This window comes from Octopus sinensis, linkage group LG13, assembly GCF_006345805.1.
Source record: "Octopus sinensis linkage group LG13, ASM634580v1, whole genome shotgun sequence".
Taxonomy (NCBI): Eukaryota; Metazoa; Mollusca; class Cephalopoda; order Octopoda; family Octopodidae; genus Octopus; species Octopus sinensis.
In genome coordinates, this window is record NC_043009.1 from 56,076,156 (window position 1) to 56,091,618 (window position 15,463).

At 38.2% G+C, this 15,463-nt stretch overlaps 1 protein-coding gene across 1 annotated transcript in view; it reads right to left on the minus strand.

Moving 5' to 3' along the window:
• Positions 1-13,556: 13,556 nt before the first annotated feature.
• LOC115218236 (proteasome maturation protein) overlaps positions 13,557-15,463 on the minus strand; it is a 73,483-nt gene continuing 71,576 nt past the window's right edge. The window contains exon 6 of the mRNA XM_029787965.1: positions 13,557-13,718. Within this exon, the coding sequence (XP_029643825.1) occupies positions 13,651-13,718 (68 nt within the window). The 3' untranslated portion in view covers positions 13,557-13,650. The remainder of the gene's footprint in view (positions 13,719-15,463) is intronic.

The window sequence follows — 15,463 nt, forward strand, 5'->3', positions numbered from 1 at the left end:
GCATCATAGAGTGTAGAACTGAAAGAGGAGCGGTTCTCATCCATGAGGTTTGCTGAGTGATGTGTTACTCTGAAGCTTTTATTTTGATATCTACAGAAGAACGAACATTCTTACAACTATCATAGCTGTCGGTTTTGATCCAGTTGAGCTTCTTAATTTTTTGGTGTCCTTGTTCGTCTAAGGAGGAGAAAAATTACTTTTGGCAGTATCATGCGATAGTCTGTCCAACGCTCTTCTCTCTTCATTGTGTGGGTAAGAAAAACAACTTTAAGACCCACCCGCTTAACCATAAGGAAGTTAAAGCCAATAAGATGTCAGTGTTTTGATTCTGGGATGCATCCCAAGGTTCTGTGTTTATTCTTCTACAAGAAAATTAGGGTTAATAATGGTGAGGCCGTGCCCCATGTGCACAAAATAGAATTGTATCGTCAGTGCTTTTAGTTTGCACTTTTTGTGAATGTATGTCACCTTATGTAGGTGTGTATGAGTGTGCATCTGTCTGTTGTGTGTGTGTGTACGCGCGTTGTACTAGATGTATGTGCGCTAGTTTGCATGTTGTTTTTACTTACGTAACAGCTACACTACAGCGTGGGTTGCGAATAAATATGTATATGAAGCATTATACATATGTGAAGAAATAAAAAAAAGCCTTGTGGTCTAACCATGGGGCCTAATTTCACAGCGAGACTACTGGCATATGGATATGACTCTCTATATTTACATGTTTACTTAAGTTGTGTATATTGCATTTGTATGTGTGTTGTATTCTTTGCGCGTGTGGGCCCTGAGTCAGCATACATGATGTGTATATGTATGCGTGTTACGTGTGTGTGTGTGTGTGTGTGTGTGTGTGTGTGTGTGTGTGTGTGTGTGTGTGTGTGTGTGTGTCTTAGCGTGGGGAATGAGAAGGCGACAAACAGAGAAAACAATAGACAGATAGACAGATATAGAGCGAAAAAGAGAGTTTAATTGCTCTAAGATTTTATTGACTATAACCTATCATAATTTAATACAATTTCTACCCAAAGTGAACACTCTTTGATGATCGTCTCCTTGCCGACAATAGAATCAGGGATTATCACAAAGACTTTGCGGATCATAAAATGGAAAATTTTATACAAAACCTGCTAATCGAATCTTCAGTTGACAGCTATCGAACCTCAATTTCATAACTGAATTATCAATCCCAAACAACCCTTCTGATGAAAGTAAACATCAGCTTATCATTGAAACACCATCGCATAATTGCTAAGATAAAAAGTGAAACTGTGAGTCTACGGGTTGTACATATACACTAAGAAATTCCTTCCGTATATCTTTAACTTGTTTGGTCGTATTTAACTTGTTTTCTCTCTGCATAAATATATAAGACTTCTACTCTTTTGCTCTGTTGCATCACAAGAGCTTTTCGTCTTTATGAAGTCTAATAAACCAATCAGAATATTGAACACCGTCATTTTTCAAACTATTGGCCAAAATCAAATTACTTAACTTGTAACTCACAGTTTGAAAAATATGATAGGAGTTTGTGGAATTCGTGCTTTTACCAACGACGTTAACGATGCAAACGAAATCTCTCTATATATAAAGCTGAAGTTGTCTGTGTATGACAGGTTTGGTAGCCTTCAACTAACACTATCTTCTCCGAGACCCTGCGGCGCAAGTTGACCAAAATTGAGAGTATGATAGAAGAAGGCTTGCTCTTCCTTCCGTAGAAGAAAAAATTCAAATCGGACCATGTTAACACCAAAAATTATTTACATCAAAAAGGTGCTTTTTTTCTATGAAAATCCCTATTTTTTTACGATTTTTTAACTGCTGTGTCGCCCTTTTTCGGTGTATTTCTACCAGAAAAATGTTCACTGAAAGAGAATAACAAGCTACATAATGCAAAATTTTTACTTTTCAAAAATTCCAGTTCTAAAGGGTCGAAACAAACCCGAGCAACGCCGGGCGATACTGTTAGTAAGAAATAAAATCGCTTCCAAACCATAAATGTAACTGCATAATGGACGGTCAGGAACTTAATTTTCCCAAATCTTCAGTCCTCGCCAACCGAAAGGGGATGCCAATTAGATTTGACTTTAATGTCCAAGAGAAAACTTACTGTAAAACAAACCATTGCCTCTCAAACAGAATTTTCTGACATGAATGAATATTTTATTCCAAGTTAGTATAAAATTAGCAGCCTTCATATATACCAACAGCTTACTGATTATGATCCGAACATATAATAACAGGCGTTTAACTGAACAAGATAAAAAGTCGAATAATCGTAAGCTTCCAATTTGGGGCAAGAATATGCAAAACAACATTTGTATAAATTGCGGTAACTTATTCAAAAATAAAAGCAAACTGGTATACCACTTTATGGAATACGAACAATGGAAGAAACTTTTGTATAAGCACCACTCCATCAACCCCGCAGACAATCACTAGCGACCACTAACTATCTCAGCCTCAATCCTGGTACATCTTTTAGTTTCAGTATCTTTGGTACTTATATTCTGAAAGAAAATAACGAAGTAGGCTTCTCTTTCACGTTATCGTTTTATACTGGGAGCTACGGCATATTTTAGCGAATATGATCCTCTCTCTGAAACGTTTAAGACAAGCATGAACAACCTTTTACGTAGAACTGAAAGTTATGAGATATCGCTCATCATAAATCAGTCCACACTACTAAAACAATATTTTAACAAGCCATATAGATAAGACAGAGTATACCATATGTTACAGCAAGTATATCATTAAAAGTTGATCGAGAGAAAATTTGACTGAATGAAAGAGGGAGAAAGAGAGCGGGATAAACAGAGAGAGTCACGAATTGTTCAAATGAATAAAGTCTGACCTTAAAGAATCTATCTCTCTCTCTTTCTCTCTTTATATATATATTTTTTTATTTATCTATTTATAGTAAAGGCATTACTATATATAAATGCCTCACACTAGGAGGGACTCTTAAAGTCAAAACTACCATAATAAATAAACATATTGTACCGTATACGACGGAACGCAACTCTCAAAGCAAGCATTTTAAAAACAGAATTCAGCTGCATATCATATGATTTCATAATTAGAGCACAAAATGCACCTTTTAATCTTCAGTGCAAGCTGCAATTTTATATATATATACGTACAGGGGACGGACAAAAAATGGAAACACCTTGTTAAATGGTCGTCATATTACTTAATACGGAGTCACCTCACTTTTCGCATCAATCTCAGTTTTAAATGTTCAGAAACTGACTCGCACAGATTCTGAACGTTCGTTGGGAGAATTTTGAGCCATTCTTCAAGTAAAACCTACCTTAACCCTTTCAGCGACAATAGCGGAGGGAAGTAGTTCCACACTTCCTCCTGCATCTGCTCCGTAAATCCCCGATTATATTGAGATCTAGTAACTGTTGAGGTTCAGTCTAAGTGGTCTGCTTCACTTCTATACTCTTCATAGCAATTTTGAACAATATTTTTAACTGGTGTAGAGTATGTCGCGGCATCATCTCCACGATTGCATTCAAGTTGAGGGTTGAAGCAAACTTACATCATTGTTTCCAACTTATACTTTGTGTGATCTTCAGAATATATTTTTTCCGCAACATACGGGTAACTTTCACGTAACACTTTTGAAATACCAGCGAAATTTCAATGCCAGTTAATCTCTAAAGGAATTCTGTCACATATTGCACTTTGTTTGCTAAGATTATGCGTGTTAGTTTGGCTTTCTTTGCTAAACTTAGCTATGCCATTTGCTATTTCCTTTAATCGTGATTCACTGTAACCGCGTTTGACATAATGGTGTACAGAAGCATTTGCATGTTTCCAGTAATCCACTATGTAAGTACAAATACGTTTCATTCTAAAAAATTGGGGGTTCGGATTCGGCCGAATTATATAATGTGGGTGATCGGAGCGGCGGTGGAGGTAAATGTGGGATGACGTGGGCTTCTAAAATAACTCTGTCGCTATTCTGCCACCAGAAAACTTAACTTTTGTGTCCAAAAATTCAACGCTAGTTTTTGAAAAACTAGACGTAAATTTTATGCTGGACTTAAAGCCATAATTTTTAGTATAACAGTCACAGAAATGCAAGAAGTCGAATAAACTATCCTGTGATTCTTCCCAGACAAAAAAGACGTCATCAATGAACCGTAACCAGAGTATTGGTTCATGACGATATAGGGATTTGAATGTCTTCAGTAACTGTGCACGAGTTTCGTCATGAAGACATAAGTGAAATTAACTGCCATGGGGGTACCCATGGCGCTACCCCTGGTCTGGTAGCAATTTGTTTTTGTCCAAACCGTTTTTCAAAGGCGTTCATGCATGCTTCTACCTCTTCATCGTGGTCAATATTGGGATATAAGGAAGAAACATCCATGGTTACCAAAAAAGTTTTCGAGATGGCTTTGGTACTTAAAAATGTTGTTGATTTTAGACACAAAATCAAAAGTATCCCGAATATAGGAACTTGATCTTTTTGCGATAGGGAGTAGAAAGTCATCCAGCCACTCCAAAACTTTGGCTGTACAACATTCATATCTGCTGCAAATTGGATGCATTGGAGGAAATCTTACGGACATTTTGTCTATTTTGGGGAGACCATAAAATGCAGTTGTTCTTTTTATCCGTAAAATCCTGGATTCGGCCTTATAAATGAAATTGTCTTCCTCCATTTCCAGAATTATTTTGTCAAGTTCTTCTCTGTAATTGGGGTTTGGATTGACAGATAATTCTTCATATGAAGTTTTGTCACTTAAAACTCTTCACAAGCCGAAATATACTCTTATCCACCATTTTAATAACAATAGAATCATTATTAGCGAGACAACGGAGTGCGTAACACTGGGAATTTGTGAGGTTATTTCAGGACTTCTTTCCACTTGTTTTAAGGATTTCTCTAATGCCTGCCTGACAAGATTTAAGAAATTCCAGTAGTGCTTGTGAACGTCCATGCTGAACTGTATCTGGCTACCAATTGGGATTCTTTTCAATTTAATTATGCCGGATTCGATCATCATCATTTTTATTTTCAGTAAGCATAGAGTTTTCTGACTATTCGTTGTCATTTTTTTCCAAAAAATATTCCTTCAGCTTTTGATGACGGACAAACTGAAACAGCCCTTGAGCTAGTTTATTCTTAGTATTTTGGCAGAAACTCAGTCCAAGCTCCAAGACAAAGACATCATCTGGTAAAAGTTTTCTTTTTGCCAGTTGTAAACTTGAAAGTTGAAGACTGATATCATTCCATCAACGTGGGAACGCTGGTTTCCCTCGTTCAAATTTTGGATTTGAATTTCTGTAATTTTGAATTTCTGTGTATCACTTCATTTTGAACTCGACAAAGACAAGCTAGCTGTTGAAATATCGTTCAACCAATAAAAAAAATCTATTGCAATCGCATCGCGCTCTTTGTATTGTCTAATAATAATAATAATAATAGTAATAATAATAATAATAACAATAATAATAATAATAATAGCTCTGATGCAGTCCCAGGCAGTGTCTTTTATGGCTTCTTATCTTAACTCATTGGAGATGTTAACATGTCCGTGTTTTGACTTGGGCTAAATATTCTGCTCAATACCGCAGATTTGTTTTTCAGTTGTTTGACCTTAAACAGTTGAGTATGTCTCTTAGTGGCTGACGATATGTGCATCTCTGATCACGAGTAGTATTGGGGGAGCTTCAGAAGCGTGTGTTGAGAGGAATTCTTTGGGGTTTGAATAATTCACCTCTGGAATAATTCACTTCATTCATCATCTTTGAAAAACCTTTAAACCCTTATTCAGAGACCTTTTGAGTGAGATGGGCTTCACGATAGGGGAAAAAAATTGTAACTGGGTCCCACCTGCATAGTCATACGCTGTTAATCTTGCTGCAAGATCACCATATCACGCACACATGGTTGTAATACATGTGCATGGTGCACCCTTATCAGATGAATAGTCAAGAAGGGTATATTAGGCTTCGTATATTTATACCCCAGTGTCACTTTGATGGCATGTACTGCTCATCTCACTCAATAATAATAGCAATAATGTCATTTGTTATAGAATCTAACATATTATACTGGTGAAGATTAATTAAAAACCATTATGTCATCATTCCGTTTGTGATACTGCTACAATTATATACAACCACTTCTGTAAAAACATCCACGTCACCTTATAACTACATAAACATAGGAAGGTTTTGGGGGTTTCTTTTTTGTTAGTTTTTGGACAAAATAGTAAAAATAAATATTTTTATAATTTCACATTCCTCTGTTTTCTTCAACCTCACGAAAAACTAACAACTTTAGATTCTGTGATATACATGAACATATATGTACATATATATATATGTGTGTGTATATACATATATGCACATACATATACCTCTCTCACTTTATATATATCATATATATATATATATGATGCATGTATACATATACATACATACACACACACACACACACACACACACATATATATATAATATATATATATATATATATATATATATATATATATATATATACACACATACATTTATGACAATATAAACAAAATAGTGGGATATTTTAACACTTTCCTGCATGTGTGTGTGTGTGTGTGTATGATAATGACTATGTAGGAATGGCTGTATGTTGAGTAACTTGCTTACGAACCACATGGTTCCGGGTTCAGTCCCACTGCGTGACACCTTGGGCAAGTGTCTTCTACTATAACCTCGGGTCGTCCAAACCTTTATGAGTGGATTTGGTTGACGGAAACTGAAAGAAGCCCGTCGTGTGTGTGTGTGTGTGTGTGTGTGTGCGTGCGTGTGTGTGTGTATGTGTGTGCGTGTGTGCATGTGTGTGTATGTTTGTGTGTCTGTGTTTGTCCCCCCAATATCGCTTCACAACCGATGCTGGTATGTTTACGTTCCCGTAATGAGACCGATAGAATAAGTACTGGGCTTACAATGAATAAGTCCTGGGGTCGATTTGCTCGACCAAAGGCAGTGCTCTAGCATAGCCACAGTCAAATGACTGAAACAAGTAAAAGAGTAAAAGAGTAAAGAGTATAACTGTGTGATTATGTTGGTATGTTATTCAGCCATCAAATAATTGCAACAACATCATTATCAGACAAAACAGCATTAACAAAACAGTAACCGCAACAATAACTGCAACAACAAAAATGACAATAACAATGACGACAACAGCAGCATCAGTGGAGGTGCAATGGCCCAGTGGTAAGGGCAGCGGACTCGCGGTCGGAGGATCACGATTTCGATTCCCAGACCGGGCGTTGTGTGTGTTTATTGAGCGAAAAAAACCTAAAGCTCCACGAGGCTCCGGCAGGGGGTGGTGGCGACCCCTGTTGTACTCTTTCGCCTCAACTTTCTCTCACTCTTTCTTCCTGTTTCTTGTCCCCGACTTCCTACGCAACCGCTGAGCCTGGATGCTCATTCATCCATCCGTCGATGCTCTCGGTTGACCTGCTTTCTCTTCTGTGGGTCTTACGAATAGCAAAGGACCACGTTTCGGACTTCTCCCACCTCTCGAGCTCTGGGACGAAGGCCGCTTCGCTCAACAAACAAACAAAAAAACAGCAGCATCAAGCTCGCGAACCAAATGACGGTACTTCTACAACCTGAAAAATATAGCAGCAAAGTTTCCCTTAAGTTACGTTCTATGGTCTTTAAAAAGACGGGTACATTGTATAGCATATTTCAAGATACACTATGTCTGCAAAAAAAAAAAAGAAAGAAAGAAAGAAAAGAAAAACGACTGCAAAGCAACAATGAGTGATTACCAACTTAGATCTATTGAATCAGAGTTAACCCGATTGCTAAATAACAACATTAGCAGTAGCAGTCTGCCAATTAAAAAAGGAAAATCTGGAAATGAATACCCAGCCTTAGATTTTACTCTGGTTGTTGATAGTGTTGATGTAATTTTTCAGTTGAAATTCGTCACTGTTCGCTCGCTATTCCTAACAGCTTTTCGCTGTTGACGCCACTAGAAATAAACAATATCATCGTCAAAGGCGTGAAATTGTAATTCACAGATGAATACAATGAAGATGAATTAAAATGTCATGGAACAGTTCCAGCTGCTATAACTGTTTGATCAACGGCTTTTCGCTGCTATGTTCGTGGTAGTAGGAAATATATGAAAGAAACAATATAATACCCTCATTATCGCACGACGGTTCCATGACAAACACACAAAGCAATGTGTGGTGCGTGTGTATGTATATCTGTGTACTGTGTATGTGTTACACCGGTCTAAATACACTTTGCTTACGTTGAGTTTCTTTATGTCATGCAACATAGTGGTTCGACAATTAAAAATCGATAAAGCAAATACCAAACTGAAACCAGTATTGGGTGTGATCGATTAAGTCCTTGAAAGCTTGATGCTCCAGCATCATCATAGTCCGTGGCTGTATGCCATGAAAGAGTATATAGTTAAAAAGAATAATTTTCATCGTTGTTTTCCACTGATGCTTAAAAGTTTACAGCAATATCTGCTCATTCTTAGTACGTTCTGGAAGATTCGAACGTGAATGTCTGAATCGTGTGTTATGATCACACATCGTCTAAAAGGAAGAAGTGTTCTCCGATGGCGAAAAACAGCAGCGATCAGATATTCGAATTCGAATTTGCCAGAACGTATTGAGAATGGATACGTTACTGTTTGGATTTTCGCTGCTCTGCATACACCACGTGAATCATTATCTGTTTGACAGACACAGCACGTATCTGCAAATAATATTGTTTGCTGATTCCTATAAACAATAACTCATGCATTTGTTAGATTTGTAGGTCTGGCAGAATAGCGTCAACTGAGGAGACATAACGAAGTCGAAACACCGGTGAATTGTGTGTTAAGAACAGATATGGTCTAAAGCAGTGGTTCTCAACCGTTTTTTTACCAATGGACCCCTTTGATTACTATTATACTCTGATGGACTCCCATAGTCATTCGATGTTTAAAAGCTAGTTTCATAGATACTTCTTTCAAAATTCCTATTTTGCTTTTCCCACCTTCACTCGTATAGATTTGCAACAGTACTCGCCGAGAATACATGCTTCAGTTAACAGAAGCATGCTAAACTACGTAAAACATTAGAGAAAGAAACCTAACTGTTTCTGCAATAAATACACCGAAATCAAAATTTATTTTTATGATCTCTTAAAAAACTACTGTGGATACCAATTTACTATTTTGCTTGAATGGATTCCCAGGAATCATATGGACCCTGCTTAAGAATCACTAGTCTAAAGGGAGGATTTGTTCTCTGACGAAGAAAAACAACTGTGATCAAATATATTCATTCACATTCGAATGTGCAAAGGAGTATTAAGAATGGATACGGTATTGTTTGGATTCTAACTGTTCTGAGTGCACATGCACCCCAAGAATTATTATTTAAAAGTTTATTTCTGTAAATATTCAGAAGTGATAAGGTGGTGGTGGAGCAGGGAGTAGGTAGGAAAATGAAAATTCTATTAAAGCAGGAGTTTCTAACCACAGACAGTTTAAGAGAGAAAGATTATTTCATTTGACTGGGACGTTGTCAGGGAGCCACCGATCTCCTTCATCTAGAGTGTGTATCTAAATGTTGTTCCCTAAGATATCAGTCATCTTATTTGTGCTAGTCATGGAGATATTACTAAGATCTATCACAAAGACACCAATTAAGAGTTTTTATGGACGACGTTACTGTATTATAAGAAAGTAGAGAAGCAGCAGATGGAACACTAGAGCGGTTGGACGAACTAGTAGGATGGACGAGAATGAAATTCAAAGCCAAAAAATCTCGAAGCGTGGCTTTCGTGAAAGGAGTCCAAAAAGAAGTGAAATTCAGGATAGGAGGTGAAGATGTACCAACAGTGAAAGAACAACCAGTAAACAGTCTCGACAGATGGTACAGAGATTTACTAAATGATAAGAAGCAAAGCAAAGAAACACACGATTTAGTGGAACAGGGGCTAAAGGCAATTGACAGAACAACATTACCGGTGAAATTCAAATGTTGGATACTGCAAATTGGACTGTACTCGAGGATAAAGTGGCCATTGCAAATGTACGAAATAGCCCTGAGTAGAGCAGAAAAGATGGAACAAAGATGCAGTGTGTTTATCAGAAAATGGTTTGGTCACCTAAAACCACTGAATACAACTGCACTATATGGAAAACCCGTGCTGCAACTACCGATAACATCAATTGCCGAAGAATATAAGGCAGGAAAGGCAAGGACAGTAATGATGCTAAGGTATTCGAAAAATAAGAACATCCGAGAAAACCCTCCAAAGGTACGAACAGGGAGGAAATGGAATGCGGAAGAGGCAGTAAACAGGGCGATCGGAAAGCTAAGGCACGCCGACATAGTCGGAGCGGCGCAAGAAGCAAGAGCTGGTCTAGGGTTGCACAATTTCAAGCCATTTTGCAAGAGCAGTATAAACGAGATGAAAGAGGCAGTGGTACACGAAGTGAGAAAGGAGGAAGAAGAAAGGCGAAATGTACATTTGGTGCAATGTAGTCAACAGGGACAGTGCCTAAGATGGGAGGAATATGTGGTCAGTCGCAGAATCTCATGGAAGGAACTTTGGGCTTGGTCAAGTCTACCTTCGACGTTTTACCTTCATTGGCGAATTTAGTCCGGTGGAACCTACAAACAACTGGTGAATGTAGATGCGGAGAGAAAGCGACGGTGAGACATGTTCTGTCAAACTGCAGGCTAGCACTAGACATATATACATGGCGTCACAATCAAGTCCTCGGTGTCATAAGCGCTCAAGAAGATCGAGGGATATAACAGGGGAGAGCACCCCAAAATGGAAAAGCGCGGAAGGATATACTTCCAGAAGGAGGGAAAAGGACATAAAGCCAGGCCTTCAAATAAGGTACAAGAGACAGACGAAAGATGGAAGGGATACTGGGAGCTGGCCACGGATTTGGAAAGACTGTTAATATTTCCATTCATAAAAACAACAAAAAGACCGAACTTAATCCTATGGAACACAGAACGGAAAATTGGAATTTTGCTCGAGCTGACACGGCCATGAGAAGAGAACATCACTAATGCAAAGCAACGGAAGGAGAAGAGGTATGAGAGATTAATCGAAGAGTGCGGAGAACAGAGATGGACTGTCGAGTATTACTACCTGACAATGGGAGCTAGAGGCTTCACTGAAAGGAAAATGGCGACGTTATTTAAAAGAAGGTTTGCATTTTCGAGCTCAGAGCTGGGAAAAGTAATAAGGAGGATACAGGGGGAAGTCGACAAAGCCAGTTTCTATATATGGCTAAAAAGAGAAGACTCAAAATGGCTCGAAAGCCATAACATGCCGACTGGGAAATACCGTCGCTAGGTGAGGCTGGTTGGCACTTAAGCAGCATTGCTGATTGACAGGTGGGCCCAGGTAGCGATTTCGTTCATAGCGCGCCCTCCTCCTGGTTTGAAGGCTTGTACCACTAAACAGCTGGTCGGCTCTGTCTGCTAGAACTGAAACTAACGCGATAATATTGGAAGGCAGGTTTAGAGAGGGCGCGGGCTAAAACTACGCGCCCTTCTTCTCCATTGGTCAGTTGAAGCTTAGACAGTTTCACGTGACAGTTAGCTTGTGCTGGCTGTTGGAGCCTACCGACGAGGAAAATCTGGCAGGATTGGTCATTCGTCCGCTGACATTCGTTGACGCTGCATCGAAGAAACCAAAGATCGAAAGAAAAATGGAGAAAGAAGAAACGCACTCAACATCAGAGCTGAAGACGCCTCCGAAGGTGGTGGGGAACAAGTCGGAAACAGTAGAGGAGTAGGGGCCGAAAATCGAACGTGGTTCCTCCTGATGATGTCTTTAGCCACTGGTAGCGAACCCACGAAAAATGGTTGGAATTCCTGACAACTGAGTTAGATGGAATGTAAATAAAGACAAGTGGCTACTTAGATATGTTTCCATAGATTGTTGACCTAAATTAGGAGACATTTATAGGCAAGATACGTTCTTCCAGCTTCCCCTTCCCCGTTAAGGTTAGAGACGGCTTAAACGCTAAGACATTTTTTTAAATACTGCGTTCCTAAATTTATCCAGTTTATTTTCCAGTGTTTTCTTTTGAAAAGGGGTTTCTCTCCCCACTCTTTCTGCCTCACTCCTCACCCTCTCTCTATGTCACCCCTCCTTCTCTCTCTCCACGCAGACAAATATTTGGTTGATAAACCATTACTTTTTCCTTTCCTTTCCCCCTTTTTTTTTGTCATAGTATATACAAATACATTTGCTAAATAAACAGAAAGGTAAATAAATATTGCACACATATATTTACATACGTCTAATTCACAGCATGTACGCACACGCAATGGGTCAGGAACTAAAGAAGGGAGCCTGTGTGTGGTCAATCGAGTTGCTAGAAACAGTAGCTGTATCGCCCTTCAATCATGCCTACTACCTTCTTAAAAAAATGTGTCCTGACACAGTCAATAATGTAGTTCCTAGATAACCCTAGAAAGATATGATGGTTAATGGAAAAATGCCTTTTATCACAGGTCTGCTGAAAAATGGAATTTCTGGATTCCTGCTAAAAGAACCCAGATTTTTAATCTTGTATCGTTTGTTTCCGTCATTGGGCTGCGGCCATGGTGGAGCACAGCCTTGGATTTAAGTCAAACAAACCGATCCCAGCACTTATTTCTTCTTTTAAAGCTTGATACTTATTGTCGGCCTCTTTGCCGAACTGCTAAGTTACGGGAACATAAACAAACCAACACCGGTTGTTGGGTACAAACACACAAACATATATATATATATATATATAAAGAGAGCTTCTTTCAATTTCCGTCTATCAAATCCACTCAGAAGTTTTTGGTCGGCCCAGGGGCAATGTTGATCATAGGTGCAGGCAGGGCTGTACATAGTGGAAGCTAAGGGTTGCTACTAAACTGCTATTAGTTCCTTTAATGCAAGCTGTTGAATTTAGTCCGAACACCCTGAATATGTATATACGTGTGTGTGTGTGTGTGTGCATATATATATAGATAGATAGATAGATATGTATATATACATATCATCATCATCAACGTTTGTTTCAATCATTAGACTGTGGCCATGTTGGAGCACTGCCTCGAGGAATTTTACCTCAACTAATTGACTTCAGTACTTATTTTCTTCTTTAAATCTGATACTTCATCTACTGGTCTTGCCAAACTGCTAAATTATGGAGACACTTGTTGTCAAGCAGTAGTGGGGGACAAACACACCCACAAGGCACAAGGCTATTGCAGAGGACACTTGCCCAAGGTGCTACACAGTGGGACTGAACCTGGAACCATGTGGTTGGGAAGCAAATTTCTTGATGGACATTTTCAGGTTCTGTCAACCAAATCTACTCACAAGGATTTGGTTGGATCAAAGCAATAGAAGAAAACACTTGCCCAAGGTGCTAAACAGTGGGTTTGAACCTGAAACCATGTAGCTGGAAAGTAAACTTCTTAACCACACAGCCAGTTCCTATGTCTGTCATCTGTTTACAGCTGTGTGTTAAGTGCTTTAATAAATCACACAAATACAAGCAATACAACATATGAAGAGAAAAGAGATTTATTTCAAAAGGCTCATCAAAAAAACAAATGAAAATAAAAATTCTAAAGAGAAAATTCTTCCTCCAGGAATGGCAGTTTAGAGTATATTCAACTGAGTTTCCATTAAAATGTGTGGATCAGTCATTGTCTCACTGAATTCATGAGCTGAAAGTAGAAAAGAAGATAAATAAAGAGATGAGATGGTAGAATAAATATTAAGGTGTCTCTGTATAAGTGCAGCCACTCAACCTGCTAGAAATAGTTGCCAAAATCTCCCTTATATCACATCTTACTATCCTAACAGTGAACACTGAAAAAGGACATATTACATAATCTAATTCCAGAAATATTATGCCTGAAAACACAGATATGATAGTCACAGCTGGAATGCTTTTAACCCTTTCGTTTCTGTATTTATTTTGAGATGCTCTGTGTTTCTTTCAATTACTTTAAATATAACAAAGAATTTAGTAAAATAACTTGGTTATCATTAAGCTAGGGTTAGGAACATAAATTGTGACTAAGGTTTAGTGGAAGATTTTAATTCAGAACTTTTGAAAACAATTTTTTTAAATACCACAGAGTCAGAGGTGGTTTCAGCCAGGTTGGTAACAAAAGGGTTAATCACAAACCAGCTAGATCAGGGCTGATCTTGTGTTAAAAAACAGCAACAAGAGAAGATAACTAATATAAGAGCAATATTTATGGTGTTGATGTATAAACCCATTACTATTCAGCTTACTCAGGAAAACATAAATTTTATATTATTTTGAATTAATCAAGCATTTTCTCATGGCTTTGAGATTTAGATGATATGGATGTTTATTCCTGGAATGACATTGTAGGGTAGGTATGAAAGGGAAATCTGGCCAGTTTAATTGCTAAAAGTATAAGCAATGACATTAATGTATAAGGTTTGTATAAAATTAATGTTTTAGCAATGCAGAACAATCTGAGGTAGGGCAGATGCAAAGTAACAGTGAGGGACACTACACAGCAAGGTGTGTAAAGATGTGTGTGTACACAATTTTGTAAATGTTGGTGTGGTTATGAAGCAATAGTGACCTTGGAGCATAATAACCTGAACATATTACCAGAACAAGTGGAGTTGTAGTGTGTATTTTGGGGTGAAATATCAGGAATTGAAATAAAGAAGTGGGAAGTCAGTAATTGGTATGTGTGTGTGTATGTGAGAGGGAGAGAGAGAGAAGTGGAGAGGGAATAAGAAAATAAAAATGGATGAAATAAGGAAGGAAACAAAGAAACAAACAATAATAAAGGAAACAAAAGCATAGGGGGGAGAGAGATGAAAAGTAATAATGAGGACTGTTAACAAGAAGGAAGTCAGTTGTGCATCAGCAAGAAGAGTTTTCCTGTTGAATAGAAGAGAGGGAGAGAGAGAGGTGTGTACTGGTCATTATAGTCAAGTAGTTGTTATGGACAGTGGTCAGAAGAAATAAAACCTAGAAAAATAATTAGTTCCTTAAAATATCAGCTTCAAGTGTTTCCTATTCTTGGTGCTTGTCATGGCTCGGGTGTCTTTTGGCAACAAATTCACCGCGGGGACAGATTAACTTGAAATAACCAAATATTCTTAATCTAAACTGCTGTTTGTAGATTTGTTGACACAGTATTTGCATTGTCACTGATGATGCTGTGACCTTGCATCACTGTTGTCATCGTCATCAGCATCACCATTACGTCTGCTAGCATTACCATCACTACCACTTCTATATCACAGTATGGCACCTTGGACACGTGTCCTCTTATGTAGTACTTCTCAACCAGGGTCCATATAAGATTTTGTTCTTAAATCTTATTAGCAATCAATTGGTTATACTTCTACAATTTCTTTTATTCTTTTATTTGTTTGTCATTTGACTGTGGCCATGCTGGAGCATTGCATTTAG